The sequence below is a fragment of the Podarcis bocagei genome (assembly GCF_964188305.1).
Source record: "Podarcis bocagei genome assembly, chromosome: 5".
Taxonomy (NCBI): domain Eukaryota; kingdom Metazoa; phylum Chordata; class Lepidosauria; order Squamata; family Lacertidae; genus Podarcis; species Podarcis bocagei.
Window position 1 is genome coordinate 34,966,073 of NC_138129.1, and position 25,570 is coordinate 34,991,642.

Below are 25,570 nucleotides of genomic sequence, written 5' to 3' on the forward strand. Positions count from 1 at the left end.
AATGCCTAGTGATGAGTTTAGGGATTTTACAAAGGGGGGGGGGAATGAACCATCTCAAGCCATCCGAGCCTTGTCCAAATCCCATAATTTCTGTGTACTTATCCATAAAATGATGTAGAGTCCTATTAACATATAATCACTTGTGTAAATGATGCATAGTAACTAGCTCGCTGTAGCTGCATCCAGGGAGCGTTCTGCAGAATCCATTGTTAAAGCTTTTAACCTGGTCTGGGTCACTTCAAGCTGCAGGTGTAGCTCACAGTGCAATGCTAGGTATGCCTACTTGGATGTAAGCCTCATGGAGTTGGCCCCACATGAGTGCATATAGGATTGCAGCCTCAGCTGATGCATTGTACATGCTTCCATCAAATTTATCAGTTAAAATCTGACAGAATAAGTGTACTTTCTTGTTTTGTTTTTATATAATGCAGGCACATGTGGTAGCAGATACTTTTTTAGAGGCCTTTCCTCATATAAGAGAGTTTTTTAAATCAATATTTCCAGTTACAAACAATTCTTTTGAGTGGATTAAGGCTTCGGTCCTATAAGCACTTGCCTGGGAACAAGTTTCATTGAACTCAATGGGGCTTCCTTCTGAGAAGGCAAGCATAAGATTGCACTGTAAAAATTCAATCTGAGCAATCCAGTGATTTAAACATTGCAGCCCTAGTCACATACAAATCACATGCATCAAATTTTGCGTGCATCATCTCATCTTTGCAGCAAGCTCTTGTTCAACCAAAAATACATGCTATTTCTGATCAGGATTTCCCCCCCAATGAGATTGTCACCCTGTTGTGATCCTCTGCTCCTTGCCCATTAATCCCAGAACAATCTCATTGCTCCTAAAACCTGACATGTAGGAACAAACCAGCAACTATCATTTCCAGCCTTTTTTTTTTTTTTAAAAAAAAAAGATCAACTGAGCACCTACTGAACTTCAAGCGGAAGTAGTATACCATAATACTAATTTCTCTTTTCTTGCCTCCCATCCAGAAAGTGCAAGTTGTGATTACTGTGCTGGATTATGACAAGCTGGGGAAGAACGAAGCCATTGGCAAAGTATTTGTCGGCAACAAATCCACTGGCACGGAGCTAAGGCACTGGTCTGACATGCTGGCCAACCCACGCCGCCCCATTGCCCAGTGGCATTCCCTGAAGCCTGAAGAGGAGGTGGATGCAGCTCTTGGGAAAAACAAATAGGCAGCTCCATACCCCAGCATCACCTTCTGAACATTCAAAGTGATCCAGAGCTATCAATACCTCAGTTAGGCAACATTTGGTTTCTGTTCCGTTCTGTTTTCTAAGCTGCAATACCCTTTCTTTGATGGCTGTAGAGGGATTCTGGATGAACTCGAGAGCATCCAGAGGGGGGAAAGGTTTAAAGACACAGCTGTTCCTTTCGCATTCTTCAAAGTAGTTTTGTCTGCTGCATGTTCCATCGTCTCTCTGTGTCGTTCTCTTTGAGCGCAAAGCAAGCTTCGTACTTGGGTTTCTCCCCAAGGCCACCATGAATAGCAGCACAAAGCAAGCTTTGCTTTTACTCGCTTTGGGATCTTCTTCCTTAAATTGGACCTTTGAATACCGTGCTTGGATGATACCAGAGCCTGACAATGTGAGTTGACCAGATACACTGTGCTTGCTTTGGAAGACAGCAAGGTGCACGAAGTGGTGCTCTTGGGAACCATACGAGCATCCTCACACTTCGAGATTTGTGGCCTTCAGCCATTGGCCACCTAGCAGAGAGAACAAGGAGCAACTCTGGCATTGGAACATCCCTGATTATGTGGATAGCTGGTGGCTTAAGTCTCTTTGGTGAGAGGAGTGTGGTTTTGAGCATACAAATTACCTAATACTAATTGCCCTGTATTATCTAGGTAATAGTCTTCTGCTCCCTTATAGTTTTCAGTTCTTGAGTAGAACAGTGGAGTGGTACTAGGAGATTATTGGGGTGCAATAACTACACTTGTGAGTTGCCACTCTTCTGTCTTAAGTGCAGGGCAGAGCATAAAACACACTTTGTTTTTGAAGGACAGCACCATGGGATATTTATGCTAGTAGCCTTGCCATGTGGAAATTAGAAAGCCCAGCCCTGCAGGTAAGTCAACTTCTAGATAGTGGTGTTAAACTGGGTGCATAGTGGAAAACTGTAGCAAGAACTTCAATGCAGCTTTGAGACCTGAAGAAAACAGCAGCCCTGGGTTGGTTTGCATACAGTTCTCATCCTGCCTTGCACTGTAGAGATATTTAGCAGGAAGGTTAATTTGCGTCCATATGCCAGTGGTAAGGCACAAGTATTGTATGCAAAAAGATCCCAGGTTCCATCCATTTTGCCCTCAAGTATCACTGGGAATGTCCTGTTTGAGAGCCACTGCCCATCCGAGTAGACAGCACTGGGATAGGTGGCCTGACTCAGTATAAGACAGTTTCCTACATTCCTAACATCTTAAGGGTTGTTTTCAGCCAAAGGTGTATGGGAAGTACCTGTGTTTTTCTAATGCTCTGATGATCTGCTAGATGGGAAGAGCAGGTAGGACAAGCAGATTTGCCCAAAGGCCTACAGAATGCTGTATTGATCTTAGATTAATTTATCTAATTTCTCAATTAGGAGAGTTGAAGCAGCTTTCGGCTGGGAGCCTTCTCCCCCCCCCCACTCCCGCCCCCGCAACCAACGTCACTCTTGGCTAGTAGAGGGAGCATTGTGCATGTTCGAGTTTAGAGGGAAAGCGAATCCATTCCAACCTAAGGACCAAAGATGCACCAAAGGCAGCAGCATCTCCTGTTCTATATTGTCCGGCTGCCAAAAACATTTATGGTTTCTTTGCTGATCCCAGAGGGATAAGCCATATTATCTTTGCTACCTAGTGTTTGCACTGATCCCTGAAGGGCCTTCCTGTTTCATTTGTTGCACCAGATACCAATGTCTTGGACGTATTGACTCCCTGTTCAGGTTGTTGGAACAGGAAGGATGTAGACACTGGCACCACTCCCAGGCCTCTGTTTTACTGAAGGACCATCAGTCCTGCTCAGTTCAAGCTCATCATCTAAAGAATACAGTGGTGAATGCGGGCCTGACGCTTTTATGTTTGCCTTGGTTGTGTTCCATTTAGTCACCATGGTGGTCCTCGGACCTTTTGGTGCTGATAGGGGGAAAACAGATTCTAGCCATGAAGATGGTTGAGCAAGGCTCAGGCTTTATACAAGCTGCAGATTCATGGAGCAAAAGGCCTCAAAAAACTGTCCTGTGAGGGCAAAATATTTAGCCAAGGAAGATCTCTTGTGCAAGCTTCTTCATTGGCTTAGCTTGGACCAAATCAGTCCTGCTTACCATGTTCATTTTAATATTTTGGCTGCACAGCCAAATAGCGACTTATACTTTTGTGTTTGTAGGAATAGACAGAGAGAGAGCACTGGTGGAGTTCTGAGCATGCAGAATAAGGCAGTCCCTGTGCTTCAGCAGCCTCTGTGGCAATAATGTCTCCCTTCCTATTCTGGCCACCAAGGCAAGACTTAAGTACCAATATTGGCTTTAAGGTTCTGAGCTGCCTGTCAGCCTTTGCCACCTGTAAGGAATTCTGAGCTTGAAAGAACAGCTTGGCTAATGCAGACAAAGCATGGGGTTCTTGGGTGTTGTACGCTGACCTCCCATGGGTTGTAGGTTTCTTTGAATTCTTTGTTTTTCAGCTAGCTAGCTAGGATTAGGCCTCAGGTCTAGCTGGGCGGCAGTAACTGTCTCTGTTTTGTGCCATTCCAGCCCGCAGGTGAGAACTGAATGTTCCTCCATATACAAAAACGAAACAAGAATCCTGCCGTGTAGAAAACTAGCATGACAGAAGGCATCTCCTTTCCTGCATAGGATAGGTTTGTTGGTTTGTTTGTACGGAGGAGCATTCCATTGTGTGATCTTCCCCTTTCAATCTCAAATGGTACAGCCCAGAAACTAGGCCTTAAAAATAGGTGGTTCCTGCCCAAATGGGCCATTGCAAGCAGAGTAATCCCAGGATCATTCGTGTACAGGCAGAGTTAAACCACTTTGGTTGTAGGGGTGAGTAAATACCTTGATGGTAATGCACTTTGGGGCTTGGCTCTGCTTCTTTTTCCTTCCTCACCAACTTTACTACAGAGATGGAAAGGGAGAGCCATCACCAGCTGCTTAAAAATGCTCTAGAAATGTGAAGAAAAGAAATGGGAGGGACTCTTTAAAGGTCTTCCGCATGCTTCCCTGCAAGTTTTCTTAATCAAACCTAAAAAGCTACAATTGCAGCCCTGTTCACTCTGCACATTGCTACCATGGTATCACCACCTGTGGGTTGTGCTCCTAAGCCCCATGAAGTGAGACTTGGGTTTATTTATTAATCAGACCTGCAGGACCATATGCAATAGTGCCTATGCTTAATCAGAAGGGGAAAAAGCACTGCAGCATCTCTGAAAAGATAGCTTTGGTACTGGTTTGTTCTTTTTTTAAAAAACAAATATGTCAATCCCCATTAAAGGGTACATTAAATTTGTTCCCGATTAAGGGTAGATAAAATTTGTGCCTCTCTTAGCTTTTAATGCTGCCACTGGCAAAGATAGGGTTTTAAGGCATCCTTGCAGAAGGGTGTCCTTGTGGAGTTCTGAATCTGTCCATGAGATTCTTCTTCTTAACCTAGACATGGCACCATCCCTAATCAGATGCCATCGCAACAGCACCACTGTAGTGCCAGGAAGTCCCAATAGCAGAGGGAAGGATCACATGTTTCTGTCCACGAAGATCAAAAGGTGCCTTTGCAGGTTGTAAGCATGGTGGAATAATGAGCTCTTCATCCCTCAGAGATTCTCATGAGGTTCTGCAATGTCCTGCTTTCTTCAATAGTGGGTGAGCACTGGAATCTATGGGTGCGCGCACATTTGTGCCAGTGTGCCAGTCTTTGTGTACAGTTCCTAGTCACTGCAGGCATCTATACATTTGGATAAAGGCTGCCAAACCAATTTGTATTATTTTGTTACAGTGAATTACAGTGCTGATTATCTCCCCAGGTTATGCTTTTTTTGCCTCCTCTTACCTACAGCTGTAGAACCTGATGCCAGTTCTCTCCCAGATCTGCCACTGTTTGGTGGGATTACTTTGCTTTGATCTGCAAAATACTAACATTTATAACTGTTTCTAGTGCAGAAGCCCTGTTAAGTCTGTTGCAACGAGAGCAGCAAAGAGTCTTGTTTCACCTTTAAAGCCCAATACATTTATTATGGTGCAAACAAATATATGCCATAATATAAATTTTGTTGATTTGCAACTGTGTGATGTGTTATGTAAAGCTTGCAAACGTCACTTCCTTCCCTGGATTGGCAATTCATGCTTCTAAACAGTGTCGCTTGAGGCTTATCGGTTCTTAATTCACACTAAAGAAAGGGGTCCGTGTGGGTGTGGGTGGCAGAATCTACCGTATGTGGCACTCCAAATTGCCTCATTGACAATCATGTGATGGCTGCAAAATTCATAAGGTTGGATAGAGAGCTGCTTTTTTGTGAATGGAAAGGACTGGAATCCAGCAGAGGCTCTTGCTGAAAGGAATTGGGGCAATTTCACCATTCCCCATCTTCCATGTCCTCTGGAAGAGCTTTTCAGGGTGAAGTCATCCTGGGCTCCTGCAGTCTTAAATGGAATTCTGCTTATGGGAAGTCTGGATCCAGCTCATAGCTTAAATTTACCTTGAGTTAGCATTTATATTGCCAATTCACATGTGGCTATAAAGGTGATGTCTACGTAAACAGATGGCAGTAAGATACAAAGTAATCTATAGCCCCATAATAAGATGCTGTGCATGTGGATGCATATATCTATTGATATTTCAAGAGGCATGTAGACAGTTTGCGAGGGCTCAGGTCCATTGAAGATGCCTCTATATCAATAGCGGTTATGGGCATAGATTAATCTTACTGAATTAGAACAAATATGTTTGAAGAATTTGAAGTTTGCAAGCAAAAAGGATCGGATGCACTGCAAAACGGCAACATCGCCACACAAACCCAGTTCTGTTAATCTTCCCCTGCTGATAAATGATCCAGGGTGTCCTCTTTGAAACCAATGATGTGGAAATATTAGCACTAAGAACCAGGTCAGAACACACAGCCATTAATGAATGGTGTCTCCAACTTCTACAGTTTAAAATGGGGGAGCTGTAACTTTAATACACAATATAAATGTATTTTGGTTTTAATTTCTTTTTCTATAAAGGGGGAGAAAAAGTGAACCAACTCAAGCCATCTGAGCCTCATCCAAATCCCATCATTTGTGTGTACTTATATATAAAATGATATAGAGATCTATTAACATAAACGAAACCCTCTTGTAAGCAATGCATGATGTCTAGCCAGTATGTAAGTAGCAGCAGCATGCAAAGAGCAGAACCCATAGACCATGTGTGTCATTGCCCATTTTCTAGAATACAGTCAGGCTACAGAGTTATTTTTAAAATGTGGTGTGAATGAATTTATTTTACCTAATAAGATGGGGGGAGGGGACTGTAAAAAAAATAAATAAGAGAGAGTGGTTGTAACAATGTAAGTTTATTTTCAATAAAAAGTAATAATTTTTTTAATAAAAAAGCAACAAAGCATGCCTGATCCATTTAAAAAAATATTCATAGAAGCGTTGTATGGGGTGGGGTGGGGGATACAACACCAACAATATGGCAGTGGATTTCATCAGTGTGTTGTAATCTATATTTACAAAACTGTAACTTGTTGCATTTTTACCATGTCCTAGTAGCAGCAACATTGCCGCTTCAATGTTCTGTGTCGTGCTGAAGCATTTCACTGTTGAAGCAAATTTAGAAGCCATATTAGATCACAGGCTGCCAGGATCCTGAAACTGGGATTGGCTGACAGGTGATCCCCAGTCTCTCCTCTCCCTCGCTAATGTTTCCCCGCCTCTGTCTTTGTCTATTGTGCCGTCCATGTCTTACGTTATTCCTGGAGACGTTTGTGTATGACAGAGACCCAGCTTGGAGGCTGTGGCTTCACTTTGGGTTGGAGCTCTGAAGGAAAGCCGTCAAGTATAGGCCTTTCGACACTGGCTGTGAATAACATCGTTCTGACGTTCTTTCTTGCTCAACAGTCAGGATTAGCTTCAGCATTTGAGGCAGCCATTCAGGGATCAAAACACCCTGGCAGATCACATCGGTGCTGGTGTCTCTGTTAACCCTCTTGTCTACCCATCTTCCCCAGTTGAAGGCTTATCTGGTGGCAGTGGATGGATCTGGGAAGACCACTGTTAATACTTTCCCATGATGCCCTGGAACACCCAACATAGCATTATGGGAAATTTCAATTGTTCTTAGCCACCTCAACTGCTACCAGATAAGCCAATAGTTTTTCTTAAAAACCACAATTGGAGCAGTGGGCAGGCATGGGGAAGGTCTATAGTTCCTATATCAGCATGATATGTTCATCTAGAGCAGGAGACCCTCTGGGTGTTTTCAGACTCCCAACTCCATCAGTCTCAGCCACCTTGAGCTGTAGTCCAGTAATGGCTGGATGACACCATGCCCAGAGGAAGTTTTGGGTAGTGGATGGGAAGGATTCAAAGGGAGTAGTGCTCACCTTGGGGAGGAGAATAGGAAGTGGGATAGTTTATTTCAAGCTAGGCCAGACAGCGACCCTGTTTAGGCAAAACTCTCACATCTTCTTTGAATGCATGTTTAGCAGAACAGGAAGGGGCACACCTGCATTGGCTGTGAACCCCCAACTTGCAGTTAAAAGTCTGAACATGGCCCATCGATACATGGCAGGGCTTCACAGGAATCTTATCTGGTCAAGGATTTCCCAGTGTGTTCACTGCCAGTGAGGTTTTGTCTGAAGAAGGGGCTGTCTGTGGGGGGAAAGGAAAATGGTGGCATCCTCAAGCAATGAGATTGCTGGGCCCTTTAAGCCACTTCTGTAACACCCAGTTCTGAAAGGAATTATAGGACTATTTTTTGAAAAAGCCTCTGTTCCAAGCGATTGTTGATCCAAGTTTTCTGGCCATAGCACCACTTCATGAGGTGTGTGTTGTGAATGAGCTTGGCAAAAAACCCCCACCCAATATAGTGCGAACTGGGCTTTATCTCAGCTTATCACCAGCGCTATAGAACTGCAGGATGACATCAAAAAAGTGGCAGGTAGCAGGAACGTTATGGATGTATGGAGTACAGATTTGGACATGATGACCCAGGTCACAGCAGGCTGCTAAAATCTGCTATCCTTCATGCAGGTGTATAGTGCAATGTGGCAAAGTGGGATTGTTAAAGGCAGCACTTCAAGGTTTGAAAAGTTGGCAAGTCCATTTGAGGAGTGGCAGATATACAGAACGTAAACTCAAGAGGTGGCCTAGGTGATACACACCCACACATCCGAAAAAGGCTAGAGAAAGGCTTCAGACCTTTGATATTCTGAGGCAAGGTTTTTGCTTCCTTTGCCTTCTCTTCTAGCCAGGCCCTCTGTCACATACAAATGTCCTGAACCAACTCATTTCTTGGCCCCACTTCATTCCCACCATTTCTGGTGCAGCCTGAGCTCTGCAGCACTGACCTTCAACCCCCACCCCTCTCTGCAGGAAGCTGCTTTTAATGCTCCCTTTCCTGTCCTCATGTGGACCGTTTCTGTCTCTATTGTTAAACTGTTATTTTGTAATGATATGCGTCTCCTTATTAAAGAAACTAGCTGAAAGACCCAGCTGTTCTCTGTTTTCCTGTTATTTACATAAGTGCATTTTTCTTAATAGGAATACTTATTGGATCTCAGAATTAGGAGAGACTCAGCTGGAGGACAAAGTCCCTTTACAGAAGAGGGGATTTTGGCAGTGATCCCATGTTCAAAAGAAATTGGTGGATAGTGAGGGGAGAACCATCCCTGTTTGCATTTCCAAAAGAATTTACACAGTAGAAACATCCAACAGGCAAATCAGTGATTCAAGTGTCAGGCGTCATACCTTTCTCATGGAGTCATCTCATATATTACATCCAGTGTTGTCTTCTTCCTTGGCAATCACTTGTAGCCGACGAAGATTGTCTTCCATGAATATGGGCTTAAAAGTGTGTCCATAGACGACTGTGGAGGCCAATTCTGGATCTGCACATCTTTCTACAGTGGGGACATAGGTTTCCGGGTAGGAGTTGATAGCGGTGAGGATTTGCCAAACGTGCCTTCCTCTTAGCTCGTTTCTCCCTTTCATCCCGAGTTCGTGCTGCTCTCCAACTGCAGCGCTCGCAGGGAGCCATTCCATCTATTACATCCACTGTTGTAGAATTCTGCACTGTACCAATGCAGACTGCAGGGGAGAGCCTATTAATGCTCTTCCCATATTAGCAATTTTTGAAAAGGCCATGGAGCAAACTACCAGGGGGAAAGGACTGCCCTTTGCCCAGTGGCTAATTTGCTATATGCAGGCAGCTTTTAATTGTTGTGGGGAAGGGGGCTGGCAGGGGGGCCCACTGAAGACTTCATTAATCTAATTACAAAATGGTTTCAAAATAATTGAAAATCCTCACAACAGGGCATAAAATGTAGCTTCTGTTCTATTCATTTCTAAAAAGTATGTGTTGGCAAACATTCAATTCAAGCAAAGGCTTTCCACTTTTTAGTCAATTTCAACTCTCATGTATGGAAGGCATAGGTAAAGGCAAAGGGACCCCTGACCATTAGGTCCTGTCATGGCCGACTCTGGGGTTGCGGCGTTAGCCATTAGATATAAAAATGTGGCATATTGCCATTGTTTCATTCACATGTCTCTTTATCACAGTTCAACAGCCCCTTCATATTGTCCTGGTCCATATTTCCAATGGCAAGGAAATGTAGCAAATGCTAAGTTAAGAGAGATGATAGGATCTACATCACTTGGCTCTTCATGCAGTTTGAGACTTTCACGTGTTGCTATTATTTTCGGCCACTGCATCAAGTTTCCCATCTGACTAAGACAAATGTAACTTTAGTTCAAAGCAAACATTCATGAGGAGATGGGAAACTTCTACTTCCCCCAGTGACTCACCAAAGCATCCTAAGACCATGCTCTCACTATTAAGATAAACTCAGGCTGTGTTAAAGCACTTTATTCATTTATAAATACTGTTGTGTTTACAAGCATCATAGATGTGAATATTATCCCCAAACTTTCAAACATATACTTAGAATACTATATAACAATCAAGAAAACAAAAACCATTCATCTCAACAGTTTGAAAGGCCACTCAAAAAATTGCATAAAAATACATTCTTTCTCATCACTCACAGGCTAGTCTTTTCTCCAAGTAGTGTATTTACAACAATCTGTAAAACTCTCCTTAAAACAGGTAAGTACAGAATACTTGCAGCTTGGGAAGTTAGCGAGCCAAGTGCATAACACCACTCTTTTCCACGAGTTAGCATTTGCAGAGGGGACTTGTTACTAGATTCCTCAACAACATGATGGAAGCAAGGGGAGGGGACAACACAAGAGGCCCTGTGGCAACAGCTCGGGCTGTGCTGTTTTTCGAGAGTATTTACTGAGAACACCCTGAAAGTCACATACGCCAAGGGTCTGATTTGCCCCAGGAAAAGAGAGAACAGTTGTCAGGGGAAAGGAACAGAGGAAGGAAAGAATTGCCCCTAGGAATTGGGTTAAATTTCACCTGTGAGCTGCTTGTGGAGTTAATCTTGGTAAAAAGCCCTTCATGGAGCATGCTGCTTCTAGGAGAATCATGCAAAAGGATTTCCAAACATGAAGGTGATCATGATCCAAACCTAAGTCACTCAGGGAAAAGGCCTTGGGGAGTCTGCTAGCTTGAAATAAACTTAAAATTGCTTTTTGAAACAGGCCCCTTAACATCGCTGAAAGAAGGAGTACATCCAAAAATGCTGGACTTCGAGTTGAGAAGCTGCCTTGTGCAACAGGTGGGCTAATATGGCAGGAGTGAAGTAGAATAAAGGAAAACAAAGATGAAAGTAGGGGGCATCAGTGTGAGTGCAAAGGACAAATTTCTATCTCGGGGTGGGCGGGGGGGGGGGGGAGACATTTCTGCCTTCTGACTCGCTTGCAAGGAGTCCCAGCAAAAGATGGTCACTCTCAGATACAGATGAACACCCATTCAAAAAAATTGGAGACATGTTTGTTAAGGAGAATCTGCATTTGAATCAAAGTGGGAATTTGGAAGTCGTCCAGAAACGTGCTAAGACCCTGCTCACAAACAACTCTCTAATTCAGATAGAATTATAGTGGTTATGGGGGAAAGCAAACATGATACAGTAGAAATCATCTCTCAAGTATATTTTGATTTCAATCATGATTTCTATTCACTGTCAGTAAATCCAAGGCCTTGGCGACCTACCATCACTTGGTAATGGCAGAATGGGCAGGGCAGGGGAGAGATATTCAGTCAATATCCTTTGTGGGGAAAAGGACTACATTCTGCTCTTTACCATCTACAGGCATACATTAAGTTCACCAGCCTTGGGAACAGACTAGCTATTCCCTAATGAAAAACAACTGTTAAGTCTCCCAAGTACAGTCAGGGAGTTGAATACGACTTGACCTATTGGCAAATATCATCATGGCAAGACTTAACATTCCTGGTTATCCCATGAGAATAAGACTTTTAAATGCTAATGAACAGCCACCGACTGTATTGTATCCACAGCCCTTATAAGAAGTCAGTCCTATGGCATCAAATACTTTGCTATCAGATTTCTATAGACTGGCTTCTGATAATAATTATTCCTATGTGGACTAGAAACCACCAATAAATCTGAAATTAGCTGATTTGATAAAACACAGTGCACTCTTAAACCCTGACTTACTGAAGATGACTGACTGGATTATATCTGGTCAGATCTCTAGAGTCATTCTTTAATTCCTTCCATTAACAGTAAATCAATATGGACAGTGCACAGATGCTGCATCATCAGCTGTCACAAAATACAGATCAAATCAAGTACACATGCTCTTGCAGCTCTAAATCTACCCCCCCCCCACTTAAAATTCCATTTCCATTCCACTGGTTAAGAGTTCTCTGCATATGACAGCTGTTCATCCATATTATTCATGTTGTACTTTAGCAGTACAACACAACCTCCTTTAATGCAAGGCATTCAACCACAATATGTCAGCTCTCAATACTACTTCTGTATCTGCATTTGTTTCCTTCAACTTGGCCCTTTTGCATGCCTCTAGTTTCTTCTGAAACTTTGCTTCAGACCAACAAGCCACCGCACATAAACCTCGCGTTCACAATTTGCAAGCAATGAAACCTGCTCCTTCCTTACTCCAAGCTCTGCTTCTTACATCAAAAAAGTTGCACTGGAACTTCAACACAGATGTGGAAGAGGTTTCTAAGACCTTCGACATGCAAGTACGTCTTAGGATGTACACTGAGCTGTAGAAGCTTCTGGGAGTAAGAAAGCAGTGAGGCAGAATAGTTTAAAGAAAAACCACCCAGTGCCTTCCAGTTAAAAGCTCTCACAGCTCACAGAATAAACTTGCAGTGCTTTCTCCGCATAATTTGTACTTTATGTAGAGAATATTCTAGCAGACTTCACACTTATAACTAACATTATATAAAATCCATTGGAACACTAAAACGCACCAGTACAAAGCAATCATAATTCAGTAGCAGTAATATTTTCTCTCTGGGTTTTCTTAAAAACAGGCATGAATTTGCTTATGAGTAGACTGTCCTGAATTGTCTACTCCCTTGGTTAAAACATTGTATTAAAATAATAGCCTGCATTTGAACAATCATATATCAGCTTAATCAATCAAGATATGATTTTGCTCCTGTACACAGCCCCTCGGCTGCTCCCTTTTGAGTGAGTTGTGTTTCAACAAGGGCCTCTATTTACCAGTGTTTTCCAGTTTGTGAAACTATGGCTACCAGCTTTAGAACAAGACAGGATTGTCAAACCAAATTCAAACTAAGATTTAAGATCCAGGCTTTCCCCCAAGTTATTCCTGGTTTAGTCACAGCTTGGACAAAATAACAGCATGATGGGGGGGGGGCAGAACTCTCATTCATACCTCAGTTTTTTAAGATGAGATGGTTGTCCAATCCAGGCCAGTGTTAACTTTAATACTGGAATAAAAATGGGTTCTCAGGTGATTGGTTTAGGGAAGCCTTACTAAGGAAGACAAAGCTATGTATTAAAATAAGTAAAAAATTGATTATCTGTTACATGACATGAAGCCCAGAATGTCAGACACAGGATACTTGGAGGACAACACTGATATTGGTGACCCCCCAAAATAATCTGCTTAAGTAACTTTCAGTAGCACTAGACATCATAGTGTTTTGGCTTGTCACGAGGATTAATTTGCTCACATAATTTCAGGCTGGACAGAATTCAAGTTTAAATATCAAATCCCAACGTTAAAAAGTCTCAACTTCATAGGTCACCATCCTTCATGCTGTATCACTGTGGCCATCTGTGGTCCTTCAGATGCTGCTGGACTCCAACTCCCACCATCCCTGGCCATGTTGTGTGGGGCTGGGGGGAATTGGAGCCCTCCAACTTCTGCAGGGCCACAGGCAAGCCATCCTTGCTGCATTAGTCACCATAGTCTCTGTCTTTTAAGGTCCGCACAATAAACTGTGAAATATACTTAACCTACTATATGCTTAGTGAGAACTGGCAACAGAATGTAGGGATCATTATAGAAAGGACCATAAGCACCAGATGCCTGCTCCTTCTGTGCTGTTAAATGGCAGAGTCTGAAAAAGTTCAGCAAAATACTCTCACCAGTGTAAAATCAGCTAGACTGGTGAGCTACAATGCTTGAGCTGGAAGATACCACTCACAGAGATCAGTGCATGTTGTGGCCAGTATAAAACAACCCCCACAAGCCTTTCTAGATCTGAAACAAGGTTGGTAGGAAGGTAACTGTTGAAGAAAAGCACTGGATGTAAGAAAAGCAACACATAAAATTAGTAGAGTATAAGAGGTTGTACCAGGTAATTTATCTGACCCATCCAGAATCCTGACTATCTGCTGTTCTTAAAATGAAACAAATGTCAGAAAATTTTCTGGTGCTTCTTTCTTTTTTTAAGCAATAGTTTGCTAGGAACTCGGAGTTTACCTTGTTTCTGTTCAAAGGGACAAGCTATGTTCACCATAGTAGAAGCCTGAATTAGTCTTTTGAGGTGCTTCTATGTAAAGATGATATCCACTGGTTTTTAACTGAATTCATACAGTTCTACTCAGAAACAGAGTGCAAACATATGGAGTCTCCATATTTGAGTGAAACAGATTTCTAATTGTGCAATGGGACTTCCAACGTCCTCTCCTTCCTTCTGGTATGCCCTCAAACTTGCTCAAGGGTTGAGGGGCCCCTCTGGAGATTCTGAGAGTGCATGGGGGTAAGAAAGGAAGATGAAGTCTTGCTGAGTCTCTTTGCACAATTCTGTCTTCATCTCAGAGCTGATTCGTAAGTGATCAAAAAAGCACCTTCCCCCTCTGATAAATGCTGAATTAAATGTCTGAATTTCTACTGCTCACTTGTATGCTTTCAAGAGTAGTTATTCTCAGATCCCAAAGTTCCTTATTTTAAATAATTGTGAGAATTAAAAGAATGCAGGGAAAGAACAGAGCAAGTCCACTGGCAAGTTGCCATATTGACAGGAAACTCCTTAACAGGTTCTGCAGATGAAATCTGGTTCTCTGTAGTATCCAGAAGAACAGAGCGGGCAAATTAGTTGCATCACGATAACCCATAAACATGAATTCGTTCATTTCCAGTATGCAGAGAAATGGCTTTTTGAGAAATGTAGGCCCTGCTGTTGATGCCCTCATTAAATGCAAATTCATGTCTTACAACTGCGCAAATGATCACAGTATCAAAATTCTCAGAAATCATAGAATGCTACTGTAAAGACTTTCCACCAAGATTGAGGCTCATCATTTTCCACAGGGATATGCACATCTATCCATCATCCCTCAAACCTTGCTGTTGTTAAAACTGAGAACACTCACCTATTCAACGGAATGCGTATCCATTGGCAAGTTAACATTTGTTTGCCCAGGTCTTTTGTGAGGTTTTTCATGTAGAAAAACCAAACGTCTTGCTAATAAAGAAGTATTTTGGCATTGTGTCTATGGGATTTCATTCAATAAGCACTTTTTGCTGGTTAGCTCTCTTTCCACCAGAAGTCTTGAAAAATCAAGGGGCAAACTGTTAGCCAAAGAATGCAGAGGCTGTAAGATCACATTATTATTAAACAGTACCAAAGAAGGCACCCATGGAAAAAAACAGCAAGAACCATCAAAGGGTAGCAGGCAAAAGTGAAGCAAAACAGAAAGGGGAGCCAGTGATTGGATCCCCAAATTAAATTATCAAAAATCTTACATTAAATAAATCAGTTAGCTACTGAGACACATGGAAAACACAAGTCTCCAAGCCAAGTGACTGTTGTCAGACTCCCAGAGAAATAAGTCATCATGGCTTTCACCAGCACCGCAGACTTCCAAATTCCAGAATGGAGATTGATAAATCCTCAGTGGCAATTCCTAGTTTCACTCATTATTCCTACTCCAAGACAGTATCTTAAGACATGTTGGGTCAACGCTATGGAGTCACTTCTATATCACTTATTACAGTAGATTCTTCTTTACATCAGATTATGGTGGACGGATATGGAGCTTACAGCAGATTGTTTGGGCAGCTCAGACAGTGCCAACCCAGTCTTTGTCCCTTCAAATGAGTTACTTCAACATTCCAAAAATATTAAAACATGGCAGGGCATGCTGTGTTGGGGGGAAGGATAAGCACTGTGCAATATGGGAATGCCTAGCAAGGTGCAAAGAGCAGTGAAGGGTGGGGCTAGCTGATCCGTGTCTGAAATGCCAGCTGCTCTTTCAACTGGAAGATCAGAAGCAGGTGGCAGGGTTGGCAGCATGTGCACAAATATCTCCTCTTTCTGCCCATCCTATGTTCAATATACTACTTCGAGAGTTTACTGATGACACGGATGAGGGCTCCATTTTCATCTTTCAGCCGCTGATTGTCGGACTTCAGTTCTGTCAAAACCTGTTCAAAGACAAGATCCAAACAATTCAGTATTGGTTGTCCTGAAATTCCTATGCAGCTCTGATGGGTGAGAAACACACGACCACTCAAACGAAAGCATTTCTAGTGTTAATCGAAAATGGATTTGATCTCAAAAGCAACTAAGCCACACCAACGAAGTGTATCCGTTTCATATTCATATCTCTAAGATTAAACATGAATTTGACTCTTTCATTCTCACATATACAGAGCAGCATCTACTTGAGTGAGTATGTTAGATTAGACGTCACACTCGTGGACATTTGTAAGCCCAGGAAATTATACCCAGAAATATTATGAGAAAGAAGTACATTTTGGAGAACAATTGCAATCTAGCATAACTTGAAAGGCATTTCGCCCTGGACAATGCTACTTGCACTCTTTCACTTTACTTCATTTTAGGAAATGCACTTGCCTTGTAGCATTGTTCCTTCACACCTGGATAAATCCCATGCAAAAGAAATCTCTCACTTTTAAACTCAGAAGGAAAAGTTGCATACTTTCAGAAAACTTAGGGTTGGTTCACACATTATACTTCCATGTGCAGTCACAATTACAGCCCAACAGTGGGGTTGGGTGCGATTTCTGTTACATGCTATGTGCCATGTTAATGTCTTTTTCAACATATGCAAGCAATAGTCAAGAAGGGATACTTTGCTCACAAGGTCTCAGTATTATCATGCACATTTGATTCAAATCTATCCTTGCACCCCACCCACACCAGTGACTTAGGAGGCAGCAATTTATGCAGGTGGATTCACTTTTGGAAAGTGTTGGTAACCTCCAGCCAGTAGTTTTTCCATTGACAGCAGGCACCCAATTATGTTTCGGGCAAGTTATGAAATACTAGCAGCTTCATACCCGGCATTGCTCAAGAAACAAAAAAAACCCAGAGCAGTTTTAAAAAGTTCCGTCTGCATCTTGATTCAAAATGGCATCCAGTTGCATCTCAACATAGATGAAAGCCTACTTCTTGATCTCAGGAACAACTAATCAAAATATACAGTAGATCATAGACCAAAACTGGACTCTTTAAATAAAATAAAATATCTCTTTGATTAACAACTAATTTACGAGATAAAAGTTTTGTTTTAATGCAATATATTTATATATTGCATTAAAAGTAAGGGTTAGTACTGGGTGCCTAGAAATGCTAAGTGATTTGGGGCAAGGACAACCAAGAGTGATCTATTTTGGGCCATGGCTTAAGTCTGGAATTCTTATGCCTTTACTAATTGAGGTATGCAGCACATGGTTAATTATGACAGCTTGCTTTCCAGACTCCTGAGCATTTTGCCAACCGCTCAAGCTCCCAGGAATTCCTAGAGGTTGGCCTCTGTTGAAATAAATGACCAGGTGCTTGGCCTGATCAGGGATATTGAAATGATGCACAACCTCTAGCCCAGGGAGAAGAGACTAGGTCAAGATAAAGCCACAAAGGACACTCCAACCATGGCAGAAGGGGGAGGTGGGCTATGTTATGTGCACCTTTCTGCACACAGACTTATTGGGAGCCTGTTGCTAATGGGAATACATGACTGACAGCTTGCTGACCTTGCCACTTTGACACATGATAGGATAAGAAGTACACACACACTCCTCCATCCATGCCAACGTGGATGGCCCTTTGACCTAGCCTAGCAATGAGAAGGGTAAAGAGGCACAATCCCAAATCCTGTTCAGTGTTTCAATTTTTATACAGTACTTGGCATTCTGAATATTTAGAAAGGCAACCACCACAGATTTACTGTCAATACTGGAGGGACAAACTTTATGATTTGCTACAGGTAACGTGAGATGCTGCAAATTTAGGACATTTTGCAACAGATGTAGTCACACTTATTTGACCAGTCAGTAGCAACAAAACCTTAATGGTGAGGTATTTCATCCCAGGTTAGCAGAGTTCTTTAATATTTGCTTGAATATCGCCAAAAATTGCAAGCAGAGATTGGAATGGTATTGGATTTATAAAATCAGCATTCAACTTTTCTCTTTGTGGGGCCTGAATATGCAAATAGGTTCCCGGTATAACAATGATAGCTGAACTTCATAGTTTTCATCCTGAGCTTCACACGATGGTGTGAATAGTTAATGTTATATAGGCAGTTATAGGATGAGCCTGCAAACAACAGCCAGACATACACTTTCTAGAATGTCTTTGACAGGTACAACCATTATTTTCATTTTATAATAGGAAAGCAGGGCCAAGTGAGATTATTAACAAAACTTGGGGTGTCAGAACAAGTTCTACCATCAGTCCAATGACATCCTTCAGTAGTTCCTTCAAAGCAAATTAGCCCAAACATGAGAGATGACTAGTCAAATTAGGGCAAGGAGGACAAAATGATTAATGTGCAATTTACTACACAACACATCTGGTGTTCCCCAAAACTATTATGCAGGATTCACTACATGATATCCATTAAAAACATTCACACTAAACACAAGCTATGAAAATATATGTATGGGGGGAACCAACTAGCTTTAGTGGTGTTTCCATGAATACCCAGAAAAGCACTTTTCTGCATGTACAGTACAAATGTAGATTCCAGGTATATTAAGTAATACAACTGTGAAATAGAAGACAATGTGCCTGAATGGTATGTCCCTGTAATGTTTAGCATCTGCAAAGAAACATGGTACCTTATAGTGACATTTCAGTCAGATGAATTGCAACATACAGGGACAAAGTATCAAAGGACCAAATCTTTGCTTCACTGATGCAAGTTCTGAAGAGAAAAAGACTTACACTTTTGCATTAGAGCTGCTATATGTAGCAAGCATAACATGCCAACCTATAAGACACCGAGCACAGAAAACAAACTCCGTGTGCAACTTAAAAGCTTCAGGAGAGCTCAAAGCACCAGTAAAGAACATTATAACAAAACAACTGGTTTTATTTTGTTCATGTGTGCTTTGCAAACAGCCATCCTAACTGGGTAGAATCTTTATAGTGTTGGGAAAACCTGAAGCACTCTTGCTTTACTGGGGGCCACTCAATTTTTCCCCCACCCACATAGGCCTGACCTCTGACAAAGGCATCCTCAGGTCTTGATACTCATATCTTCCATGAAGCTATCTAGTCCTTAAAAAAACCTCCTATACCTACTTTTTCTGACGAACACATACCATTTATAAGCTTTACTATTCAATAATGGCTTTCATTAAATAAAAATGCTGCATGTTCTTTAATTTGTTGCCCTCCACATATTTAGTATTTTTTTTGGGGGGGGGGATAGTTATCTGTGTGGTATGAAAATTTTGTAATAAATAAACAAACATGAGGACTTGGATCTTTGTTTTGCAGTTTCCGGTACTTTATCTCTCACAACTTACATGCACAATTAGCAGAAAAGCTTTAAAAAGGTAAAGGGACCCCTGACCATTAGGTCCAGTTGTGACTGACTCTGGGGTTGCGGTGCTCATCTCACTTTATTGGCCAAGGGAGCCGGCGTACAGCTTCCGGGTCACGTGGCCAGCATGACTAAGCTGCTTCTGGCGAATAATAATAATAATAATAATAATAATAATAATAATAATAATAATAATTTATTATTTATACCCCGCCCATCTGGCTGGGCCTCCCCAGCCACTCTGGGCGGCTTCCATAGAAAACAGAAATACAGTAAAATATCACACGTTAAAAACTTCCCTGAACAGGGCTGCCTTAAGATGTCTTCTGAATGTCAGGTAGTTGTTTATCGCTTTGACATCTGCTGGAAGGGCGTTCCACAGGGCGGGCGCCACTACCGAGAAGGCCCTCTGCCTGGTTCCCTGTAGCTTTGCTTCTCGCAATGAGGGAACCGCCAGAAGGCCCTCGGCGCTGGACCTCAGCGTCTGGGCAGAATGATGGGGGTGGAGACGCTCCTTCAGGTATACTGGACTGAGGCCGTTTAGGGCTTTAAAGGTCAGCACCAACACTTTGAATTGTGCTCGGAAACGTACTGGGAGCCAATGTAGGTCTTTCAAGACCGGTGTTATATGGTCTCGGCGGCCGCCCCCAGTCACCAGTCTAGCTGCCGCATTCTGGATTACTTGTAGTTTCCGAGTCACCTTCAAAGGTAGCCCCACGTAGAGCGCATTGCAGTAGTCCAAGCGGGAGATAACCAGAGCATGCACCACTCTGGCGAGACAGTCCGCAGGCAGATAGGGTCTCAGCCTACGTACCAGATGGAGCTGGTAAACAGCTGCCCTGGACACAGATTTGACCTGTGCCTCCATGGACAGCTGTGAGTCCAAAATGACTCCCAGGCTGCGCACCTGGTCCTTCAGGGGCACAGTTACCCCATTCAGGACCAGGGAATCCTCCACACCTGCCCGCCTCCTGTCCCCCAAAAACAGTACGAACCAGAGCAGTGCACGGAAGCACCATTTACCTTCCCGCTGGAGCGGTACCTATTTATCTACTTGCACTTTGACATGCTTTCGAACTGCTAGGTGGGCAGGAGCAGGGACCAAGCAACGGGAGCTCACCCCGTCACAGGGATTCGAACCGCCGACCTTCTGATAGGCAAGTCCTAGGCTCTGTGGTTTAACCCGTGTCCCGCTGTCTAAAAGCTTTAGATCCTTACAAAACCACAGCTAGAATACAACCTACCTCCCCAATGACAAAACTGTGTTTTTTTAACATTGCTGGATTACATCAGTGTTAGCTCACACCAGATACTACACCATTTCATAAAAATGTTCAATACATACCCATCTTTAACACTGAGCCGTATGTCCCAGTTCTGATCACTTACATATATTTTGTTAGTATTAATGATATCCTACATTTACCTTCAGAACTGCGTTATTCTTTTTCACAGTCATGGAAACCAGGTGGCTGGATTTTTGTGTCTGGATTTTGGAAACCAGGTGGCTGGATTCTGCCTCTTTCATTCATCCAATGCTTACCCAACAACGCTTTAAAAAGGCAAAATAAAGCTTGAACAAAACTATTATTAGGCTGGTGATCATCCTGAGATGCAGAACCCATATGGGGGAAATGTATACCTGAAAATAAGTGACTGAAGTACCTTGTACGCATTAGAAATGCAAAGTTTAGTATATGAACAGGCAGTGACTTCCATACTGCTATTTGAGTGTCACGCTCCTTATCTGCCACATTTAGGAAGACTGTAGAAAGGGTAGGGAATAGCTCAGTCAGACAATAACAGCAAAGACCTGCCTGGAAGATTGGAAGGAGAGGAGAGATCAACTGGAGGGGGAGATGCTATAGCTCTTCTGACTCTGGGGTCTCAGCGGATTGCGAGAGCCTGGCTACAACCCGGGTCAAAGCCCTGTTTTCGGCCAGCAGCTGCTCATTCATCTGCCTCAAAGTGTGAATCTGTTTGAGCTGGTGAAGGTTCTGCAAAGTGAGACATGGAGGAGATAGACAAAGACAAAACAGAGAATATAAAACAGCACAGAAACATGAATTCAATTGGCAAGCAAGAAAAAAAGAAGAGCAGCAACGAGAGGTGGAGAGCTGTGAAAGCACAGAAGAAGCTGGACAACATACTAAAGCACTGGACCAACCAAAAAAGAAACCACAGAGAATGCAGTTCATTCTCTTAAGGCTTGAACCTAACCAAGTTTCAAATTTAACGAAACACCATAAAGGTGACAAATTATAGCTCTTAAATGGAGTGAGAAACTTCACCATGGCTGAAAACCACATCAGGAAAACCTTGCGCACAGCACTTTTAAAGTCCTTTTGCAAGGTACTGACAGATGACTAATGCTGGTTGGAAGAGCACCAATGGGGCAGTTAAGTATCTTTATAAAAGCTTTTAATGACCCACATCCCAGCCAATGTGGCTTTGCATAGCAAAAGGGGATAGCTGTAGCAGCTGAGGTGAATTGCTTTAAAATGAGTCTAATGCTATCCTTCACTTTACAACATGTGGTAGTATTTGCAGTAGAAAGGGAAACTGGTTTGTACAATGCTGAATACTGTCACAATACACAACTCTTATAGCCTGTGCAGTCTGTAAGTGTCCCTGTGCTGAATTTGTGCTCCACAATTTAGCCAAACAGTAGCTTTACACTAAACACCACTGATGCAGAATCTTCAAAAACACCCCTCTAAATACAAGCACACACTTTTTCATATATGCGTATGGAAAAAATGGTCAGCATGCCTTACTGTCCCAAACTGGCATGAAACACAAGTGTTAATTTATGTGCTCATGGCATTTTTCTCTAGTATAAATGGAACTAAAATCTTGCATGAATGCTAAAGGCCAAGTATACAGACAATTAAGTGCTTTGAAATTGCTTTTATAGCATCAAAGGCAATTGCTTCAGAAGGGTTTCCAATGCAGACTCTAAAAGGACCCAATTTTCTAAAGAAAGAAATGTCGAATGCATTTCACTTTCAATATGGTGTAATAATAAGTGAAGAAAACACAATGATGAAGATATAACTGAGGATATAAACACCCTACAGAAAGTTTTTACTGGGCCACTAGGATGGGGAATAATCTTGACATAATCTCAAAATATGAGATACAACATCCATGTGACAACAATTTGCAGAAAAGGCAACACAAATCCAATGGAACAGCATCCTTTTTGTTACTTCTGGGATGATTGTAGTACAGCAACCTAGAATTTTCTGCAGAAGCAAATATCTTCCATTAGCTTGCATTCCATTCTACTCTTCTCTTCTTCATTGACTGAAGCATAGAGATTTATTGACTAAATCCAGGCTCCAACCAAAAGCTCTCCACAACCGTTTGGCTAAACAGATCCCTGAACATAATTTACTTAATTTTCAACTGTGAGAGTCATTTTATTTTATTTTTTTAAAGCACAGGGCACTAAGCCCATAAGACAAAAACACAAAAAGGTTAGCAAACTCTGCAAACATTTTTGTGAGGGACACACAACACAGTATCCTTATCCCGCCCATCTATGCTGTGACTATTAGGAAATCCTAATGCTGGTGTGCCTGGTTTATGCTTCATTAATTTAGTTCTTCACAATAATTATATTGCATAGGAGGACAGATCATAAATGGGGCAGCAGGGCCAGAAAAGAAACTGAATTCTACATCAAAGGTCTCACTACTAAAATGATAAAGTCCAACCTGTCAATAATTTAAAAGGCTTAATTGCTGAACATTCCAGCTGATTAAGCTGATATAGCTGAGCTGTGTCTTTGTTCAGCCAAGTCGCAAAGCGATCAAGCAGCCCAGAGAGCCTAACGACACTGCTTCAGTGTCAAACTCAGTTTTTTACCTTCCTTCCTCCAAGTGAGTTGCTGACAGCAAGAAAAGAGGTGACTGTACAGCGGGGAAAGAATGTAAATTGAAAAAGCAGTTCCTGGACGAGGAGTAAGCCAAAATGCAACCACAGCACAAGAGGGATTGAGGCAGGATGCGTGCATATTTGCTTTGTCAACTCAAGGTGACTTTGGCTATAAAAAGAAGTTGTGGACAGATAAGGCATGTAATGCATGAAATGGATGTCATTCGAGAGAAGCAGACATGCTGAAAATGGCCTGTAATATTATGGCAGCACACCCAAAGTTGACGGACCTCTCAAGGGCACTACATTTATTTAGAAAAGGTAGTTCAGAAGAAAAATAGTAAATAAGGTTATCGAGGATTTTCATAGTTTCACCACCTCACACAAATCAGTACTGCTGCTTTAGGGTTTCCAGAGCCGAACACTTCAGCAATGACACCTGAAGGATAAAATCCTGGTAACTACTGCATATTGGTTACATGTATCACAACAACATTGTTCTTCTTACAATTACGTTTTTAGGAGGGTTTTTTTGTTGTTGTTGCTAGTCACACCATCCTTTAGAACAAGGTACAGTATAGCTATTTTGTGTAGCTGAATTCAAGGTGGTGTTGCGTTTGCCCCTCTGCGTTCTCATTTTAATTCTTTAAGAGCTTTCAAATAATTACATTTTAATAAGACCTCTAGAGAGGCCAATGGTGCAACCCATCCCCCGCAACTGAGGATCATGCTGTAAGATGGAGCGCAATTTCCGCTTTTGAAACTCCCCCCCCCCAAGTCGAAACAGATCTTGACTTCAAAGGATTATCACACTCAGTAAAAACATAAAGGACATAAATTGGAACCAGCTCCAGCAAGGCAGGAAATGGCTTTCATCACTACTATGGTTTCAGGGGTGCAGCAGCTCCTGTTTTTGAAGCAGAAACATTTCTCCCCACCACCACCAAGAAATGAACTTAGGTTATAGGGAAATAAACACCAGGGGGCAGACAAAAGAACAGGCACATTTTGGGAGCAGAAGTATTTGCATATTGTATAAACCTATATAGTACAGTGAAGCCAGCTTAGTATTTTCAGGTCACCAGGGAAGCACAAGACGTTGCCTCTGCCTTTACAGTGAAGCCAGCTTAGTATTTTCAGGTCACCAGGGAAGCACAAGACGTTGCCTCTGCCTTAACCAGAAAAACATGATCGCCAGAAAACAGAACTTCGTTATAGCAGATGTCCAAAAAAGGGATGGCATTTCAAAGGAGCTGCCTGAAAAGGCAAATTCCTGCCCAGTCCAGCATCAATCTGTATGTCTTTAGACAGAAAGCTCAAATGGTGGCGCAAGGAAACCGGAAGCTTGACAACTCCTCTCATGTACTTACTTGTGCTATCAATCGTCCTTCAAGCAATATTCTGGAGCCATGAAGTATGAATGAGTGGGAAGAAATGCAGTTATAAAAGTTTTGCCCAAAACTGCCATGAGATTTAAAATGCATACCTCATGACTAGGGCTGTGCACAGGAAAAAAAATGGCCTTGGAACCCACCTCTCATTGGCTCGGACTGGGGGTTGCCTCGGCTTGGTGGCTTGGCTTAACATCGCAGTTCGCCTCGGATCCAAGGCAGAGGGTCGCCTCGCCTCATTTTCTGAAGCACCCGATGTCTTCCCCATTGACTACAAGGGGAAAATCAAGAAGACCTATATTTTGGCAGAATTGGATGACATTTCCATTGTAGTCTATTCTGAGGGGATGAAGCCTACCAAACCGAGGGTGTGGTTCTTTAAAGAAAAAAAAAGAGGTGTCATGCCTGTCCCTGTGGTTTTGTGGGTGTAGAGGTGCCCTTGCACCAAAGTCACAGGAAGTGGAAAGCTGAAGAAAAAAGGGCTGATGTGAGCATGAGGCAAAACTTGCATGTCTAGCATTCCAAGTGAGCTGCAAGACCCACAACACCCCTCCCCCCCCCAGTCCTGGCATTAGAGGAAGGCAGGAAGAGAAACAGCAATGCATGCACCTTTACCAGCAAGCCTGATAAGAGGAAGGCAGGCAAGGGGGCTAGCAGACACTTCTGGAGACAATGAGAAAGAGACAGAGGAAGGAGCAAGGCACATGCCTTCACAAGGCACATTCCTCGAATCAGTGTGGAGACACCATGCTGGAGCAGAGTAACTGCTTCAAGTTCGGAGCGGACATAGTGCACTGAAAGAACGGCAGGCAGAGGCAGCAGAAGACAAAGGGAACACTGAGTCTGGCATGTAAGACCTGGCATGTTCAGTGTGCCAATCACCAAGCCACACAAAACAATTCTTACACGAGGTAGAA

At 42.5% G+C, this 25,570-nt stretch overlaps 2 protein-coding genes across 9 annotated transcripts in view; one reads left to right on the forward strand and one right to left on the reverse strand.

Moving 5' to 3' along the window:
• Window positions 1-7,859, forward strand: part of SYT2 (synaptotagmin 2) — a 145,660-nt gene extending 137,801 nt beyond the window's left edge. For all 4 annotated transcript variants that reach the window (XM_081194749.1, XM_081194747.1, XM_081194750.1 and 1 more), the window contains one exon: window positions 997-7,859. In XM_081194749.1, coding sequence (XP_081050875.1) covers window positions 997-1,203 — 207 coding nt within the window. In that variant the 3' untranslated portion in view covers window positions 1,204-7,859. The remainder of the gene's footprint in view (window positions 1-996) is intronic.
• Window positions 7,860-10,052: 2,193 nt separating this feature from the next.
• The window catches only part of PPP1R12B (protein phosphatase 1 regulatory subunit 12B), a 105,081-nt gene continuing 89,563 nt past the window's right edge, over window positions 10,053-25,570 (reverse strand). For 3 of the 5 annotated variants that reach the window (XM_081194673.1, XM_081194677.1, XM_081194676.1), the window contains 2 exons: window positions 24,797-24,924; window positions 10,053-16,009 (listed from right to left, as the gene is read on the reverse strand). In XM_081194673.1, the coding sequence (XP_081050799.1) occupies window positions 16,003-16,009; window positions 24,797-24,924 (135 nt within the window). In that variant the 3' untranslated portion in view covers window positions 10,053-16,002. Of the gene's footprint in view, window positions 16,010-21,197; window positions 21,378-24,796; window positions 24,925-25,570 lie in introns of all 5 variants that reach the window. The other 2 variants (XM_081194674.1, XM_081194675.1) reach the window with 2 other exon arrangements.